Consider the following 17,019-nt stretch of genomic DNA (forward strand, 5'->3'; position numbering starts at 1 on the left):
CAGCGTGAGAAAACCAAGCCAGTTAACGCTAGCTAACGTAGCCTCTGGCAGCAACATAAAGACAACAAGTGAGCAGTGCAGAGAGGATATAAGGCCATTCTCCTCATCAACGGTGGAGGATTTTACACAATGGATCAACACCGGTCTAACGGCTCCCCAGGCTGTTCTGGTAAGATTGCTTCAAATAGGAAATAAAGCTCTTAATATATTAGCGTTATTTATTTCTGGTTGTCTTATGCTCCTCTGTTATTAGCTACTAATTGTATTGTATTATTGTATGCAATGCACAAAAGCAACAACATGAAACCACTTTTGAAACGTACTAGAGACAAAGTGTACTGTAATGATAGGACAACACTATTTACTTACAGTTGCATTTCATACATAAGGTTAAGGCAGGGCCCAGGGCAGGTGTCCAAACTTTTTTGAATGGGGGCCAGATTAGATAATGTGAAAATGCCGGGGGGCCAGTAGCCCCATAACGTGACGCTGCTGCTGTACTCCGATATCCTCCTACAGTAGTCAGCATCATATAGCGTTCGATTCGTCAATGGGTGGGAAACGCTGTTAAAAAAGCTCTCCTACCGGTATCCGACCTCTGATATCGCAGATCCGAAGATATGATAGTCCACCTACTGAAGCCAGTAATTTGACCGGCGCTGTTAAAATGATACTGCTGCCTGAAACAAGCGTTTAGAAGAGTCTTTCCACAGCCTGCGCTGAAATTACAGCAGGGTGTGTTTGATCTCCCTATCATGGTGCACCGCTTGCATGCGGCGAGCAAACAACACATGCAGTCACATGGAGACGGCAGCTGTCAGTGAAACGCAAATCCAGCGCACCTGAGAAGCAAAACATGTCATGAAATACTCAAACTCCCAAGGTTCCTGTCGGCACTATAAGCTTCTCCTGTCCTCAATACGGCACAGGCTGTGGAAAGACTGGTTTTAAAGGTTGTTTCACGCAGCAGTATCATTTTAACAGCGCTGGTCAAATTACTGGCTTCACTAGGGTTACTATCATATCTTCGGATCTGCAATCGGAGGTCGGATACGGGTAGGAGAGCTTTTTTAACAGCGTTTCCCACCCATTGACGAATCGAACGCTGTGTGACGCTGACTGCTGTACGATAATATCGGAGTACAGTAGCAGCGTCACGTTATGGGGCTAGGGGGCCAGCTGCTTCTCACATCATATGGGTTATAAAAATAAAAAAATACAAAATCACATACAAATGTACTCTAAAGATTTTGTTTACCATCTGAAAACATTAGTTCTGCATGTGCTGTTCCTACTTGGTGCTTGTACAAACTGTATGATAGTGCTGTTATCGTTAGGGGAAGGGGAAAATTGCAAATCGAACTTGCTTGATTAACTAATACTGTGTAGAGGGCCAAATATAGTATATTTTGAGAGACTTTGGACATGCCTGGGTTAAGGTGTGTTGACTTGAAGACTTCCATGACTGAATATATAGTTTAGCTAATAGAGATAGGCAAATAATTTGAAAACTTGATTTTATAAACAGTTTGACATTTAAAAAGTCGTTGAATTAAGTGATGCATTTGAAAAACTTATTGACTCTCCCCCTTCTGCGCAGCAACTATCTCGTCCTCTGTGGGTGACTGCGTGCTCTCCTCACTCCCCCTCCGGCCCAGTCCAATGGCAGAGTCACCGGGTCCATTGGAGGTCGACCTGAATGCCACGAGCCCGGCCTCCCTCAGTGACACAGAAGACTTGGGAAAGATGTCAAACGGCCCGGCAACCTCACAAACTCGAGTGCAGAAAAGAGCGAGGTACAGTGAGGCAGGATCTAGTTGCGATACTGTAAGGAGAATGAGGGGCATCGCTTCAGCACCAGGAGAAAGCAGCAGTGTGGAGAAGAGTGGAGAGGTAGCCACAGCTGAGCAGCCTACCACTCTCCAGGATAGCAGCGTAGATACAACACTGCCACCACCACCCCAACTTGGAGCAACAGCAGATAAACCGGAGCCACAACGGCTGCCCTTGAAGTCAACCCCTTTCAAGATAGTTCAAATGCCGATCAAAAATGTTTCCACCTTGCAGAGTCCCAGCGGCGCTGGAGCAGGAGACGGTCAGCAAAAGGCTCGAGTCACATTGCAGCAGTGGGTGTCACAAATTGCCAATAAAGCCCTCTCACTCCCAGCCTTGCCACCAGTTCCTCCACCCAACTTGATTCCAGGGGACAGCGCCAACCAAGTCAAGAAAAGAAAAACGCAAGACAAGCCTCCAACTGACGGATACACTAGCAAAGTCTGTGATAACAGCTCCCCAGGCTGTTCTGGTAAGATTGCCTCAAATAAGGGGCACGATGGTGCAGTGGTAGCGCTGTCGCCTCATAGCAAGAAGGTCCTGGGTTCGATTCCCACCTGGGACGCTGAGGGTGTGTCCCCATTCCCATGTCGTCAGTGCCTACGGCCCAGGTGGAGTCGTCAAAAAGGGCCTTTTTGTGTGGAGTTTGCATGTTCTCCCCGTGCTCCCCTGGGGTCTCCTCCAGATAGAAACCCCCGCTAAAAGCATGCAAAAAGTAAAATTTAAAAGATGGCCTCAAATTAATAAAAATACCTTAATGCATAGAATCTCATGGTGGGCTGACATTTCAGCCTTTATGTTATTACATTCATCTGTATGGCAGGCAGCCTAAATTATCTGTATTTGTTTTACACATCTTTATTGCTGTTTGACTTTTGCTCATCTGTTACTACATTGTAAATACTAAAGCAACATAAAACACTTTTGAAGAGTTCTAGGCAAATAAAGTGTAGAGTAATGATAGGAAAAAACTATTTAGTAATAGTTGCATTTCCTAAGGTTAAGGTGTGTTGCCTTCAATAACTAAATACTTAGTTTAGCTTCCACCATTTCCTGACTTGGTGCATTATGATTTCTTGCTTTCACAGATGTGTCTAAGTCCTCCTGGTGGTCGCAGGAAGAGACCCAGGCACTGGTGACACTTTGGGCAAATCCAAGTGTCCAACAACAGCTTCTCCCCAAACTGAGGAATGAGAAAGTCTTCGCTGGCCTCAGCGACGCACTAGCATCACTCGGATTCAACAAGGGACCACATATGTGCAGGGATAAAATCAAAAGGCTGAAAAGAGCCTACAAGAGGATCAAGACCTGCAATTACAGAAGGGGCACCAACAATTATTATGAAACTGTGTGGTTTGCAATTATGGATGATCTCCTTAACTACCAGCCTGGTACGGCAGCACATTCCGAAACAATGGAGCCATCGTCTACAGAGGCTACACTGGCCACTCATCCACAATCGTTTAACATGGAGGCCGGTAAGTGGATTTGACTCATCCAAATCAAATTAATGATGGGACATTTCCAGCAGCCAATTGCCAAATTCTAGTTAACTTTGTATTGTGAAAGTTTGTCTACTGTACCTGCAACTGTGGCAAATAAACACCCAACAGCAGTTCCACTACCATCTAGAAGCAGACAGTTGATTAAACGTATCTGGCTGTTGATTTAAAATGTCTTTATCCAGCATGTTATGTGTCGGGGGGGGGGGGGTTAGGGTTGCTAAAAGGAAAGCTATAATAGGAACTTAGGGCTGCGGTTTCCTCTGTTCTACAATTTAATTACTTCCCTGTTTTGGTTCAGCTGTAGCTTTACTGCAGGTTGCAGTGTTAAAAAACTTGTACTTTAGATACATTAATTCCAAACATACGGTAAGTAGTACTACACTTTTTTGTATTCTGCAGGTAAATTTGGCAAGATAATAGCTTCGCTATTTAGCGTACTGATTGACTTAAAAATCCATACAGTAAGTTAGGCCTCCAGCTGTTTCAAACACAGACAGACATACAGAGATGCCGTGATTTCTCCATATACAGAGAGACATGCACCAAGTATCGCTGCTGTATCTCGTTGGCTCATTTTTGGCACTTTGTAAGTAAAAAAGCCATTTTACCATTTAGAGAGAGAACCGCAGGAATTAGGGCTGGGTTCAAAAAATCGGTTCTCTGATTTTTAATCGATTTTTATTTTAATCCTCGATTATCGATTCATATGTCCAGAGATTGATTTTTTTAAATTATTATTATTATTATTATTTTTAATAAACAGGCTAAAATATTATGCTGTGTGTGGTAGTTGAAACATAGTTTCAAGTTGACGTTTATTTATGTTTGTAGTTGAAACAAAAACATAAATACTGTAGGCTACATGAATGGAAATGTTTGATCAATAATATCTACTTTTAGAAATTATATAGGCTGAAATCAAATCACTGTGCATAATTGTGAAAGTGTCTTTATTGACAGATGAAAAGGCTGTTATTTACATGTTGTCACCACCTGGTGAGTAAATATATGTGTAACTAAAACCATTAAAATTGACAACAGGTCTGCAACTTTTTTCCCCATGTATCTACTTGGCTGGTTGGGAACCCCTGTGTTACATAACTGGACATGTAATTCAGGGTACAGCTCAAAAAACATTTTGAAACATATTGAAATTGATCGAATCGGAATCGAATCGAATCGAAATTAATCGATTCGCAACCTTGTGAATCGGAATCGAATCGATTCTTGAAATTTGAACCAATACCCAGCTCTAGCAGGAATGATGTATTTTTGTGGTTGGAAGGCGGAAGTCCCGGACATGTTGGATCTTCAGGGGTAAAAGTGAATAGGGATTTTGCTTAAATGCATAAAATAAGGTCTGTGGTTAACAAAAGTTTATGGGAGTGGTAATTTGTATTCAGCAGGATCATCTTCACAAACGCGAATCACTTTTATGACTTCAAGCATTTTCTGAAAATCTTGTTTAAAAAAGTTTCAAAGGTCATAAAAGTGATTCACGTTTGTGAAGATTATCCTGCTGAACACAAATGACCATTCCCATAAACTTTTGTTAACCACAGACCTTATGTTATGCATTTAAGGGAAATCCCCAGTATAAAACCCCATTCGCTTTTCCCCTGAAGATCCAACACACACACACACACCAGTCATTGTTCAACTCGCATATTGAGCACAACCCTGCAGTAAACTTGTTAACTATGGTGTTTTCACAGGTACACCGCAGTTCATCTGGTCAGCTAATGAGGTTCAGGCGTTTGTGACACTCTGGGCCGACAAAAGTGTTCAAGGGCAGTTTCCATTGACGCTGAGGAAGAACAAGATTTTCACCCAACTGAGTTCAGAGCTCGCCTCCTTGGGCTTTTACAAGGCACCGAACCGCTGTATGGAAAAGATGAAACACCTGAAGCGAGAATATAAAAGAATTAAGAGCTTTGGTGGACCCAACGAACGAGAGAGAAGATGGTTTGTCGTCATGGACCGTGTGCTTGATCCTCAGTCAGATCACTCGGGCAGCCCAGCAACCTCTGAAACTCCAGTGCAGAAGAGAGCCAGATACAGTGAGACAGGATCTGGTGATGATACTGTGAACAGAATGAGAGGCATCCCTTCAGCACCAGGAGAAAGCAGCGGTGTGGAGAAGAGTGCAGAGGTATCCACAGCAGAGCAGTCTACCACTCTCCAGGATAGCGGTGTAGATACAACACTGCCACTACCAACCCAACTTGGATCAACACCAGATAAACCGGAGCCACCACGACCGCCCTTGAAGTCAATCCCTTTCAAGGTAGTTCAAATGCCGATCAAAAAGGTTTCCGTCTTGCAGAGTCCTGGCGGCGCAGGAGCAGGTCAGCAAAAGGCTCGAGTCACGGTGCACCAGTGGGTGTCACAAATTGCAGATAACGCCCCCTCACTCCCAGACCTTCCGCCACTTCCTCCCCCCAAGTTGACTTCAGCAAGCGTTGCTAAGCAAAGCACGAGAAGAAAAGAGCAAGTCAAGTCTCCAGCTGACCGATACACTTGCATCATCTGTGATAAGAGCTTCCCCTACCAGGCTATGCTAACCGTTCACCAGCTCATTCACAGTGGACAGAAGCCGTTGACGTGCGCGTCATGCAACAAGAGCTTCAGAACGCAGGCATTCTTCAACAACCACCTGAAGACCCACAGCATGGTGGACAAATCGCAGGGCTTGAGGGAGCACATGCATGTCCACAGCGGTCCTCAGTTTGCAGGTAGGCGAGGTGCATCTTGATTTCAGTGTTTGTTTCTCCATCCATGCGTCTTCTGTATTGTATTGTTATATTTCTACTTGAACTAAAGGACTTCCTCCACTTCAGCAGGTGAGGCGCCTGTAGACTCAACTTCAGCATCCAGGCTTATGGACTCAGCTCAACCTTCCAGCCCTTCTTTAGGATTTGACAAATCTGGTAATGATAATGTATAAGTTCTTATCTGAAACACCTTACAAAAGTAGACATTTTGGGATGGGTTTCCCCAGTGAGAATCAAACCCCTAATCTTGGCAGTGTTAGTGCTCTAAGGAATTTATTTTCCTTTGAATGATGAACAACATATATAGGCATTATTCCCCCCCCCCTAATTAAACCATTAAAAGGCAAATCATCCAAAGACAATGCAGACAAAACAGTCATATTGATGGTTGGTTGTTTTGCGCAGAGAAAAGTCCATGTTGATCACCTACTGAAGTTCAAGATTACCAACCAGGCACTTTGGGATTAGAGCCACTTTTAAAAGTGTTCAATTTCATTGTGCCCTTGAGTTCAATGACTGGAATGAACCGGAATGACTTTGAAAGTTTTACTGGGCATGGTTGTACTATGCTTTGTTTGTTTGAGTGGTATCAGTGTTTCATGAGTGATGCGTGTGTGTGCACTGTAGTGACAAATGTTTAAACCTGATTAACTCATTGAGTGCCAAGGACGAGTATGTTCGTCAATTGTGTTTTTTGACGGTGGGACGTGGATCAAAGGCTCAGGCATCTCCTGTACAAATATGGGAGCTATTGAAGGTGTATAACCTATTTTACGGACTCATTAGGTGGCGACAGTGCTCTCCAGATTACAGAAAGGTCCGGAAAACAGGAGGAAAAAGCCGTGATCAAAGAGAAACCGATGCATGCTGCAGCCAGAGCCATATAGATTGCTCTGTCTGCAGCTGACGTTGTCTGCGAACCGCAGTCAATCCGCGCACACAACTGAGCTCCTCTGCCTCTGTCTGTCTGTCTGCATATAGTTTCTCCACACGATTACCTGCCAGAAAGGCAGCACCCGACGCCGAAGGGCCAAACCTTTCCCTGCAGTCCGGTTTGGCATTTCCTTGTCGCGCTGGGAGCCGCCCGGCGCACAAAAACGAAGCGCTCCGAAAATAGACTGGGTGCGTGTAGGCTGTGTGTTAGTGTGGGGAGGAGTTTGCAGCTGAGAGGGGGGAGAGGGGGGTGGGGCACGCAGGCACCACACAACTACACCACGTCACTACATCAGAAAATATTAGCTAGAGTCAGTGAATGTGCTTGAAATGCTTCATTTCACAAAAGGCTGAATATCTCAGCTTATAATTTGAAACCTGTCTTTTTGCTCAAAACAGCCTATCTTCTCCGGCTCATAACTAAAGAACGGAAAATGGTATCAATAAACTTTTTTTTGCAGATGATAGAAGAGAGTCTCATCGTTCTTTGTGCGTGTTCGGTGTTTACATAGTAATATCACACAATATTCTGTGGGCCTCGAGAAATCACTGAAAACGCTCTGAAACTCTGGCACTGGGAGCGTCCGTTCTCCAAAAGTGGCTGGCACTCAATGAGTTAAGAACGATGTTAATCTGAACATACATTTTGAGAAAGCTTGTCTTTTTAAGTCTCGTTGTAGTTGTTTAATATGGATCCCCATTAGTCTGACTATTCAGACTATTCTTCCTGGGGTCCCTAAAGACTGGGTTATCTAAAGACTATAAGGTGAAGTAGTTAAAGACATGCATAGTTCAAGATGGCAGATGTCAGCGTAGCAGTAGGATATATTGTGTATATGGATGATGTGATCAAGAGGGAGTGTGCATATAGAATGTGACCTAAAATTGAACCTTGAAGAACCCCATAATTAATGTCTGCTGAGGAGGATGATCAATTACGATGTTGTGGTCTATAGTGTCAAAAGCTTCACTAAGATCTTGAAGGATTAATTACTACAAATTTGGAAAATAATACTGTTTTTATAACTATTTTTTTGCCTTTTTTTTTGCTATGGTGCTGCATAACTTAACAGTTATTGTTCAAATTGCACGTTGAGCCCATCCCTGCAGAAAAATTATGTTAAGTATGGTGTTTCCACAGATAAGCCGCAGTCCATCTGGTCGCCCGATGAAGTTCAGGCGTTGGTGGAACTCTGGGCTGACAGAAGTGTTCAAGCTGAGCTTCCGTTGACACTGAAAAAGAACAAGATTTTCACCCGACTGAGTTCAGAGCTCGCCTCCCAGGGCTTTTACAAGGCACCGAACCACTGCAGGGAAAAGATTAAAAAGCTGAAGCAAGAATATAGCCTAATGAAGAGCCTTGGCGGACCCAACGAAGAAGAGAGAAGATGGTTTGTCATCATGGCCCGCGTGCTTGATCCCCAGTCAGACGGACCAGCAGAACCACCAGAATCGCAGAGCCGATTGGAGGTCACCCGGAACGCAGCAAGCCCGGCCTCCCTCAGTGACACAGAAGACTTGGGAATGATGTCAGATGACTCAGACGACCCAGCAACCTCTGAAACTCCAGTGCAGAAGAGAGCGAGATACAGTGAGACAGGATCTGGTGATGATACTGTGAACAGAACGAGAGGCATCTCTACAGCACCAGGAGAAAGCAGCGGTGTGGAGAAGAGTGCAGAGGTATCCACAGCAGAGCAGTCTACCACTCTCCAGAATAGCGGTGTAGATACAACACTGCCACCACCACCCCAACTTGGATCAACACCAGATAAACCGGAGCCACCACGACCGCCCTTGAAGTCAATCCCTTTCAAGATAGTTCAAATGCCGATCAAAAATGTTTCCACCTTGCAGAGTCCCGGCGGCGCTGGAGCAGGAGACGGTCAGCAAAAGGCTCGAGTCACATTGCACCAGTGGGTGTCACAAATTGCTAATAAAGCCCTCTCACTCCCAGCCTTGCCATCAGTTCCTCCACCCAGGTTGACTGGCAGCAGGACCAAGCGAGTCAAGAAAAGAAAAACGCAAGACAAGCCTCCAGCTGATGGATACACTAGCAAAGTCTGTGGTAACAGCTCCCCAGGCCGTTCTGGTAAGATTGCCTCAAAAAAACAAATGGTGGGCTGACATTTCAGCCTTTATTTATTGCATTCATCTGTATGGCAGGCAGTCTAAATTAGCTGTATTTTAGACATGTCTTTATTTCTGGTTGTATGCAAAGTACTAACGCACTAACATAAAACTTTCGAAAAGTACTAGGCAAATAAAGTGTGTGTAGCGCGTGTCATGCACCAAGAGCTTCAGAATGCAGGTGTTCGACAGCGGTTCTCAGTTTGTAGGTAGGCAAGGGGCATTTTGACTTCAGTAATGTTGCTTGTCCATCTTCTGTTATATTTCTAACGGAACTAAAGGACTTGTGTTCTTCCACTTCAGCAGGTGAGGCACCTGTAGACTCAAGTTCAGCATCCCAGCGGTTTATGGACTCAGCTCAGCCTTCCAGCCCTTTTTTAGGATTTGACAAATCTGGTAATAATAACGTATGATTACTTTTATCCAAGACACCTTACAAAACTATACATTTTGCTACGGGTTTCCCCAGTGAGAAGAATCAAACCCCTAAAAACCTTTTGGCAGTGTTAATGTTCTACCAATTGAGTTATACAGGACCACAGCATGAACTAGTGTCATTATTCTGCCCATATGAGAAATATGGAGATTCCTTTGCCCTTTTTTTAATGTCAAAATGGGTCTGGATCTTCAATTCCATTTGCAGGTGGTCGCTTGTCCCTCTCAACCTTGTCTCTTCTGGTTCCAACCTTGCGGCTGATGTGCGCATTTGCATGGCAAGTGGTTCAGCATTGTAATGTGATGCATTATGGGAAGGTGGAGGAGCTGGTGAGACTGGTGACGGAGTTGGTTCCAGAGCTGCTGACTCTGAGAGAGAAAGTTCAGCTGCTGCTCAGACTAAGGACAAGGGTAAGAGTCATTAAACCTTCATTGTGTTTTTGTTATACTATGAGTTTAGTTTTTACTTTCCAATTGTTGTTTTTTTATGTTATTTTTCTTTTGAGGTGAGGTGGTTTTCTGTTTTTTGTTTGTTTGTTTATCTATCTCACTCGCACATTTTTATCTGTGTATTTAAACATTTTTATATACAGTATGTCCGAATAAATACACTCTAGATTCTAAAACTAAAAGTAAACAAATAAATGGACAAATGAATAAATCAATCAATAAATATGTCCACTAAATTATACTTCTATTTTACATTTTCCTGAATGTTAGCACGCAAAGAACTCTAGTTGGAGTGGTAACTTTGAGTGTACTGGTATTATTTTCAGATACCAAACGAGTGTCAGTCTAAAACAGGCAATTTGTATTGGCAAGTTTCCCCAATACTAAAATGCATTACCAGGAGTCTTGTGTAACTCAATAGAAAGACTAAGATAAGGAGGTTATACTGTATCTTTCTATTCGAGAGAGAGAGGAAAAAAGTATCACTCATTCAAACTGATGTATTGTTCAGTAATTTTGATACTCTGTATCAGCCAAGCTATGATATTAAGCACTAAGAATTTATATTAGCAGTGAGGTATCAGTGCATCTCACATTAACTAACCCACATTTGAGGTGTAATCAATCTGGGAATCCAGCAGTTAAATTTTTTTTTCTCTAACCTCTGGGGGCTCTGTTTGAATGCATGAATAACCGGAACTCAAGGAACTCCAGTCGGCAACAGAAGAAAATCGTAAGGTTACTTGACGTAACCCCGGTTCTATGAATCTCGAGTGAGGTGTCTCACCTATGGGAACGCCCTCGCGTGACCGACTTATGGAAGCTCCAATTGCACCACGTCTGCCAACCGGCAGACCAATCACCTTACAGGTGATACGGGACGGGCCGGCCCTCTATATTAGGCCGCGGAAGTCGCCCGGAACTTCATTCCATAAGGCTCTCTTCCACGTACCACAACTTTCGCAAGAAGGGCAGAGTTGTGAGACACCTCACTCGAGATTCATAGAACCGGGGTTACGTCAAGTAACCTTACGTTCTATTTCATCTCTCATTCGGTGTCTCACCTATGGGAGATATGGCCCACTCCCGGATTGCATGCTCCGAAGCCCACCTGACCATAACCTGTGACAGGTTGAATCCACGATCCCAACCTGTGGACTTCAGCACACAATTAGCCAGACCCCACACTCAGGACCGAATGAGCCACCGAAGGCTCAGTGACGTCCAGGCGGTAGAACCGGATGAAAGTATGTGGGGATGCCCAGCTGGCGGCAGCACATATGTCCCTCACAGCGACACCTTGAAAAAGGGCCCATGAGGTGGCCATGCCTCTGGTGGAATGGGCCCGCAGGCCCTCAGGAGGTCTCAGTCCACGGCTCTCGTAAGCCAGGACGATGGCCTCCACCACCCAGTGTGATAGACGCTGGCACGTCAGGGGCCCCCCCTTACGCGGGGGCCCCCAGGACACGAAAAGCTGGTTGCTTTTCCTGTATTCCCTAGACCTGTCCACATAGAAGCGCAACGCTCTGACTGGACAAAGCAGGTTAAGCCGAGCCTCCTCCTCCCCTGTGAAAGGTGGAGGATGGAAAGCCTGTAGCTCCAGCGTGGCACAGCTATATGCCGAGTCTCTAACCTTAGGCACGAAGGCCGGGTTAGGGCGCAGCACTACCTTCCCCCAGTCCGGGGTGAAGCGTAAGCAAGACTCATGCACGGATAGCGCGTGCAACTCACTTATCCGCTTCGTTGAAGTTAACGCCAGCAGAAGGATAGTCTTAAGAGAGAGGAGCCTTAACCCCACACTCTCCAAAGGTTCAAAGGGCCGGCTAGAGAGTGCCTCCAATATGGTAGGCAAATCCCAAGAAGGAACCAAACGCTTACGCACTGGTTGTAAGTAGCGTGCTCCCTTCATAAACTTCTTGACAAGTTTATGCTGTCCAGTCGGCATATCTCCTATGCCTAAGTGACAGGCAGAGATAGCGGCCAGATAGACTTTTATGGTGGAGAAAGCTCTGCCCCCATCCTTTAAGTCCTGCAAGAAGCACAGCAGCTCCCGGACAGAACACTGGAACGGAGTAACCGATTTGTCCTCACACCATTTCTCAAATACGCGCCACTTGTTGCCATACAAGGACCGCGTAGAAGGCGCTCTAGCGCTCTGGATAGTTTCGATCACCGCTTGAGGGAGACCCAACTGTTCCAAATTCATCCTTTCACGGGCCAAGCCCATAGAGCCAGCCGCTCGATGTGGGGATGAAACACCTGCCCGTCTGCTTGGGACACTAAGTCCCTGCGTAACGGCAGAGGCCATGGCTGCCCTCGGAGGAGACGTATCAACTCCGGTATCCAGGGTCTGCTCGGCCAATATGGGGTTATCAGTATCAGTGATAGCCGCTGCTCTCTCACCCGGAGCAACACCGGGGAGATGAGACTGATCGGGGGAAAAGCATACAGCAACACGTCTGGCCACTGCTGGGCCAGCGCGTCTATCCCCAGTGACGCACCCCCGCCTCTCATGGAAAAGAACAGCGGACATTGTGCGTTTTCTTTCGATGCGAAGAGATCTACGGATGCCTGACCGAATCTCTCCCATATCTGGTGGCATACCTGGGGGTTGAGTCTCCACTCTCCGTAGAGGAGATTTCCCCTGGAGAGCAGATCCGCCCCGGTGTTCTGGACACCCGGGAGGTGAATCGCTCGCAGTGATAACAGGTGCTCGCTGCTCCACATGATCAGGCTCTGGGCCAGCGTGTGCAACTTCAGGGAGCGAGTGCCCCCTTGCCTGTTTATGTATGCCACCGTTGTCGTGTTGTCTGACCTGACTAACACATGACACTTCCCCAAGAAGGGGAGGAACCGTTTCAGGGCTAGGAAGACCGCTGACAGTTCCAAGAAATTTATGTGAGCTAGACTGAGTTCGGGGGGCCATGTCCCATTGACGGCCCTGCCCTCGAACACTCCCCCCCACCCTGTGAGTGAGGCGTCTGTCGTCACAGTCTTTCTCAACACAATCGTCCCCATTGGGACACCGGCGGTAAACACCTCCGGGTCCCGCCATGGACGAAGGGCCGTGAGGCACCCCGGGGAAACCTCCACTAGTCGCCTCAGGTGATGACGCACGTTTAGGCGTAGTGAGGACACCCACCTCTGGAGAGCTCTCATTTTCAGTAAACCCTGAGGCACTACTGAAATGACTGATGCCATGAGCCCCGTCATGCGGAGGCAGACCCGTAATGAAACTGGGCTCCTCCGGTGAAACAGAGCCAGGTGCTGGCGAAAAGTTTCCACTCGTGCTTGTGACAGGAAAGCTCGAAACAAAACAGTGTTTAGCTCAAGTCCTAAATACACAATATTTTGAGTGGGAGACAACACGCTCTTTGCGTGATTGACACTGAACCCCAAGCTGTTTAGCCTGTTCATAAGTGTCTGAGTGTCTCTCTCCGATTCCTCTTTGCTTGGTGCGCATAGCAGGAAATCGTCTAGATAGGCCAGCACCCTGATGCCCTTGGCTCGCATCGGGTTCAAGGCTGCCTCCACACATTTGCTGAACACTCTGGGAGCTAGTGATAGCCCAAACGGTAGAGTCTGAAATTCGTAGGCTATGCCTCTGAAGGCGAACCTCAGAAATTTCCTGTGACCCGGGCAGATGCTTATGTGGAAATAAGCGTCCTGCAAATCGACTGACGTGAACCAGTCGCCCCGTTGAATCGAGCGGAACAGCACGTTGTGCGTGAGCATCCTGAACTTGTACTTTCGGAGGTGCAAGTTGAGGATACGCAAATCCAGGATAGGACGTAGCGAGCCTCCTTTCTTTGGGATGAGAAAATAACGGGAGTAAAACCCTGTATTTCTCTCCCCCTCCGGTACAATTCGCACTGCGCCCTTGTCTAGGAGAGACGAGATTTCGTCCTCTAGAGCCTGGGCCGCCTCCCCTGTCACCTCCGAGGCTTGCACTCCATTGAAGGAGGGCGGTTTCATCGCAAACTGGAGCCTGTAACCCTTTGTGACAGTGGTCAGAACCCAGGGATGAACCGCGCACGCGCGCCACGCCTCTGCCATGACAGCAAGAGGACCTGGCGGGCTGAAGCCCAGAGACGGAACGACTGTGCCATCTGGCGGCCACAGGTCGCTCCCCACTTTTTCTTTTTGACAGTTTTTGTTCCACTGCGCCCTCAGCCTTATTGGGGGGCCTGGATGCGTCAGTGGTTTCAGTTTTATTTCTGTGAAACTGTGAAAAGTGCTTTGTGACACTGTACCCAACTGAATGGGAAGCACGGGGGGAACATGTGCTTTTGCGTAACTGCAGGAACGGCAGCTTGACCTCGTCGGGCCCTCGAACAGTTCGCCTTGGGACGACTGTAGGCTTGAAACGTCCCTTCTGCGCCTCTTGGAAGGCGGGGAAAGCCAGTCTGTCCCGGGGAGGCTCAGAGCAGGTAACTCCTCTAGTGCTGACCTCTGAGAATCTACCTCCCCTTCCACCACCACCGTTAGGCCGGCCTCTTCTTGCTCACGTCCCGCGGACGGGCAGGACGGCTCGGACCAGAGCTGTTGGTGGCAGCGGCCACGGCAGCGAAGGACTTCTTAGGCCACCTCTTTTGCTGGCCCCCACGCTGTTGAGGCTGTGGGGTGCTCGCCGTCTGGGGTTTAGGTCCCTTTGGATAGCCGCCGCGTCCCTTCTCGGCCACTGCCGCAAATCCCTCGCGGGCAGGGGGTCGCGGGAAGGGGACCGCTTTGCGGGGGAGACACAGGTTCAGTGCCTCTCCCTGCTGCTTCCTCATGTCACTCGTTTGTTGCATCGCCGTGACAGCTTCGCCAAACAAACCCCTAGCCTTGTTCGGGTCGTAGGGTGAGTTCATTATGGCCTGTTTGTCCATGTCTGGCAGGCTAGTGAGATTAAGCCAGAGGGCTCTCTCTCCTGCCACTGCCAGGCCCATGACACGGCCGCAGCCCTGCACCGCTCCCCTGGATGCACGGAGGATGAGGTCGGTGACGACACACATCTCCTTCCAGATAGCGATGTCAGGAGTACCCTTATCCAGCATGAGCCCCATGTCTTGGAAGAGCTCAGCTTGGTAGGCTGCTAGCAGGGTGACAACATTGACATTACTCACTGATTGTCCTGCTGATCTGTACACTTTCTGGTACATGGACGCTGTGAAGCGGTCCGCTTTGCCTGGGAGGGCTGGGCTAGCCTTGGCCAAGGTAGCCCGAGAGGGGTTGAGGTGGTGAGCCACAGCCCTCTCTACTGGTGGGGGTTCTGACAGCCCCAAAGCCTCCGCATTCGCCATCTCCAGGTTTGAGTAACCCTTGACAGGCACTCTGTGACGCAGGGGTTGATCCCAAAAACGTCCAACTTCTTTAACGCACGCGGGGACAGCAGGGAGAAGTTGTTTTGTGGCAGCGGGGCGAGAGGGTAGGACTTTACCATCGTAAAGATCTTTCTCCTGGCTCTCGCTCGCCTGCGTGCTAGGCCAGGCGATCTCCAGTCTAGTGGCTGCTCTCTTGCATACCTCATGTATGTCAACATCGTGCAGAGAGGCAGCCTGCTGAATGTCCCCGCTAGCTGCACTGCCCGCCCGTGAGAGCGGGTCAAGTGCACCAAGGGGGGGGAAGCTATCATCATCAGACTCATTGCTGAGCTGATCAATGAGCCCCTCTTCCTCCTCCTGTTCGCCTTCCGACTCGAGGAGGTAGTCATACTGAGATGTCTCCATCTCCCAATCTAGAGGCCTTATGGTCTCCTCCCCCAGCGGCTGTGCTGCAGTGTCAGAAAGACGTGGAGCGGGTTTTGGGGCCGCTGCAATCTTTAGACGCCGCTGCAAGTTTCTGGGGGGCATGGTAATGCAGTCACTGCAGCTACTGGGGTCCATGACAGACTCCTGTGCGTGCTTAATGCCCATGCAAGCGACGCAAACGGGATGTGTATCCCTCTTGCCCAGCGTGTTGCCACACGCGGTAGGGCAGGCACGGGGCCCCGTGTCTATGCCCACCTCTGTACGCTGTTTCTTGGCTCTGCTGCCCGAGGCCTCGGGGAGTGAGCTAGTTGACATGGTCGCCCTTTTTTATTTTATTTAGTTACGCCCGCAGCTAGCAGTTAGCTCTTGAGTCTTGACACGTCTGAGGCGGCAAGTCACGCTAATATAGACGGGTCCCCTGGCTGGTGAGGCACAGTGGATAACCCGACTAGCAGGCAAGCTAAATTAATTTCCCCCTGTTAGCAGCGGCTAGACAGAGGAAAGTTTAGTAAACAACGTTTGGACAAACTGGCACGCTTGCGCTAATGACAGCCGACCAACGTTAATTCAAACTACTAGGTTTATCAACACTTTTTGCAGATAACCGTTCGCTCAATATTCACCCTGGTAGCAGCGGCTAGGCAGGGGAACAACAGCTTTTTAGACGGTCTAACACGCTTTCGCTAATGTCAGCCGACTAACATTAAATACCGAGACCGTATTACAGCACGCTTGCGCTAATACTGCCTATCCGACTCGTTAAGCTGTTTGTAAAAGTCCGCTTTAACTTTCGATGGTTAAGCTAGACACACAGAGACGAACGGGCTTGTCGGCAAAGACTCACCCGGACGTAGATTGACAGTGAAAATACGGCAGCTTATTCCAACAGAATAACACGTCCTTCGACTACCGAGCTGGCTCGTCTGTGGACAGTTGAGTGAAACTCTGATAAGGATACGCTGGTATACTGTAGGAGCAGTGGTCTTCACGGGGAAGAGAGCTTGAATGAAGTTCCGGGCGACTTCCGCGGCCTAATATAGAGGGCCGGCCCGTCCCGTATCACCTGTAAGGTGATTGGTCTGCCGGTTGGCAGACGTGGTGCAATTGGAGCTTCCATAAGTCGGTCACGCGAGGGCGTTCCCATAGGTGAGACACCGAATGAGAGATGAAATAGAACCCTTTCCGCTCCCTGCAAGCTCTGCTATTGGCTCCGACCGACCGGCTCTG

General features: G+C 47.9%; 1 protein-coding gene and 1 long non-coding RNA gene across 2 annotated transcripts in view; both read left to right on the forward strand.

Moving 5' to 3' along the window:
• Positions 1-2,171: 2,171 nt before the first annotated feature.
• Positions 2,172-5,167, forward strand: LOC310794471. The gene is made up of 3 exons (XR_014553567.1): positions 2,172-2,305; positions 2,922-3,311; positions 5,054-5,167. It is a non-coding gene; the product is annotated as an uncharacterized lncRNA (long non-coding RNA).
• A 65-nt stretch (positions 5,168-5,232) lies between these two features.
• Positions 5,233-17,019, forward strand: part of LOC310799483 (uncharacterized protein) — a gene marked incomplete at its 5' end in the record, with an annotated part of 32,210 nt that continues 20,423 nt past the window's right edge. Inside the window, 5 exons of the mRNA XM_083662074.1 lie at positions 5,233-6,073; positions 6,182-6,268; positions 8,187-9,137; positions 9,482-9,571; positions 9,819-10,021. Coding sequence (XP_083518200.1) covers positions 5,233-6,073; positions 6,182-6,268; positions 8,187-9,137; positions 9,482-9,571; positions 9,819-10,021 — 2,172 coding nt within the window. The remainder of the gene's footprint in view (positions 6,074-6,181; positions 6,269-8,186; positions 9,138-9,481; positions 9,572-9,818; positions 10,022-17,019) is intronic.

Source organism: Poromitra crassiceps, assembly GCF_964638095.1.
Source record: "Poromitra crassiceps genome assembly, chromosome: 2".
Lineage (NCBI taxonomy): Eukaryota > Metazoa > Chordata > Actinopteri > Beryciformes > Melamphaidae > Poromitra > Poromitra crassiceps.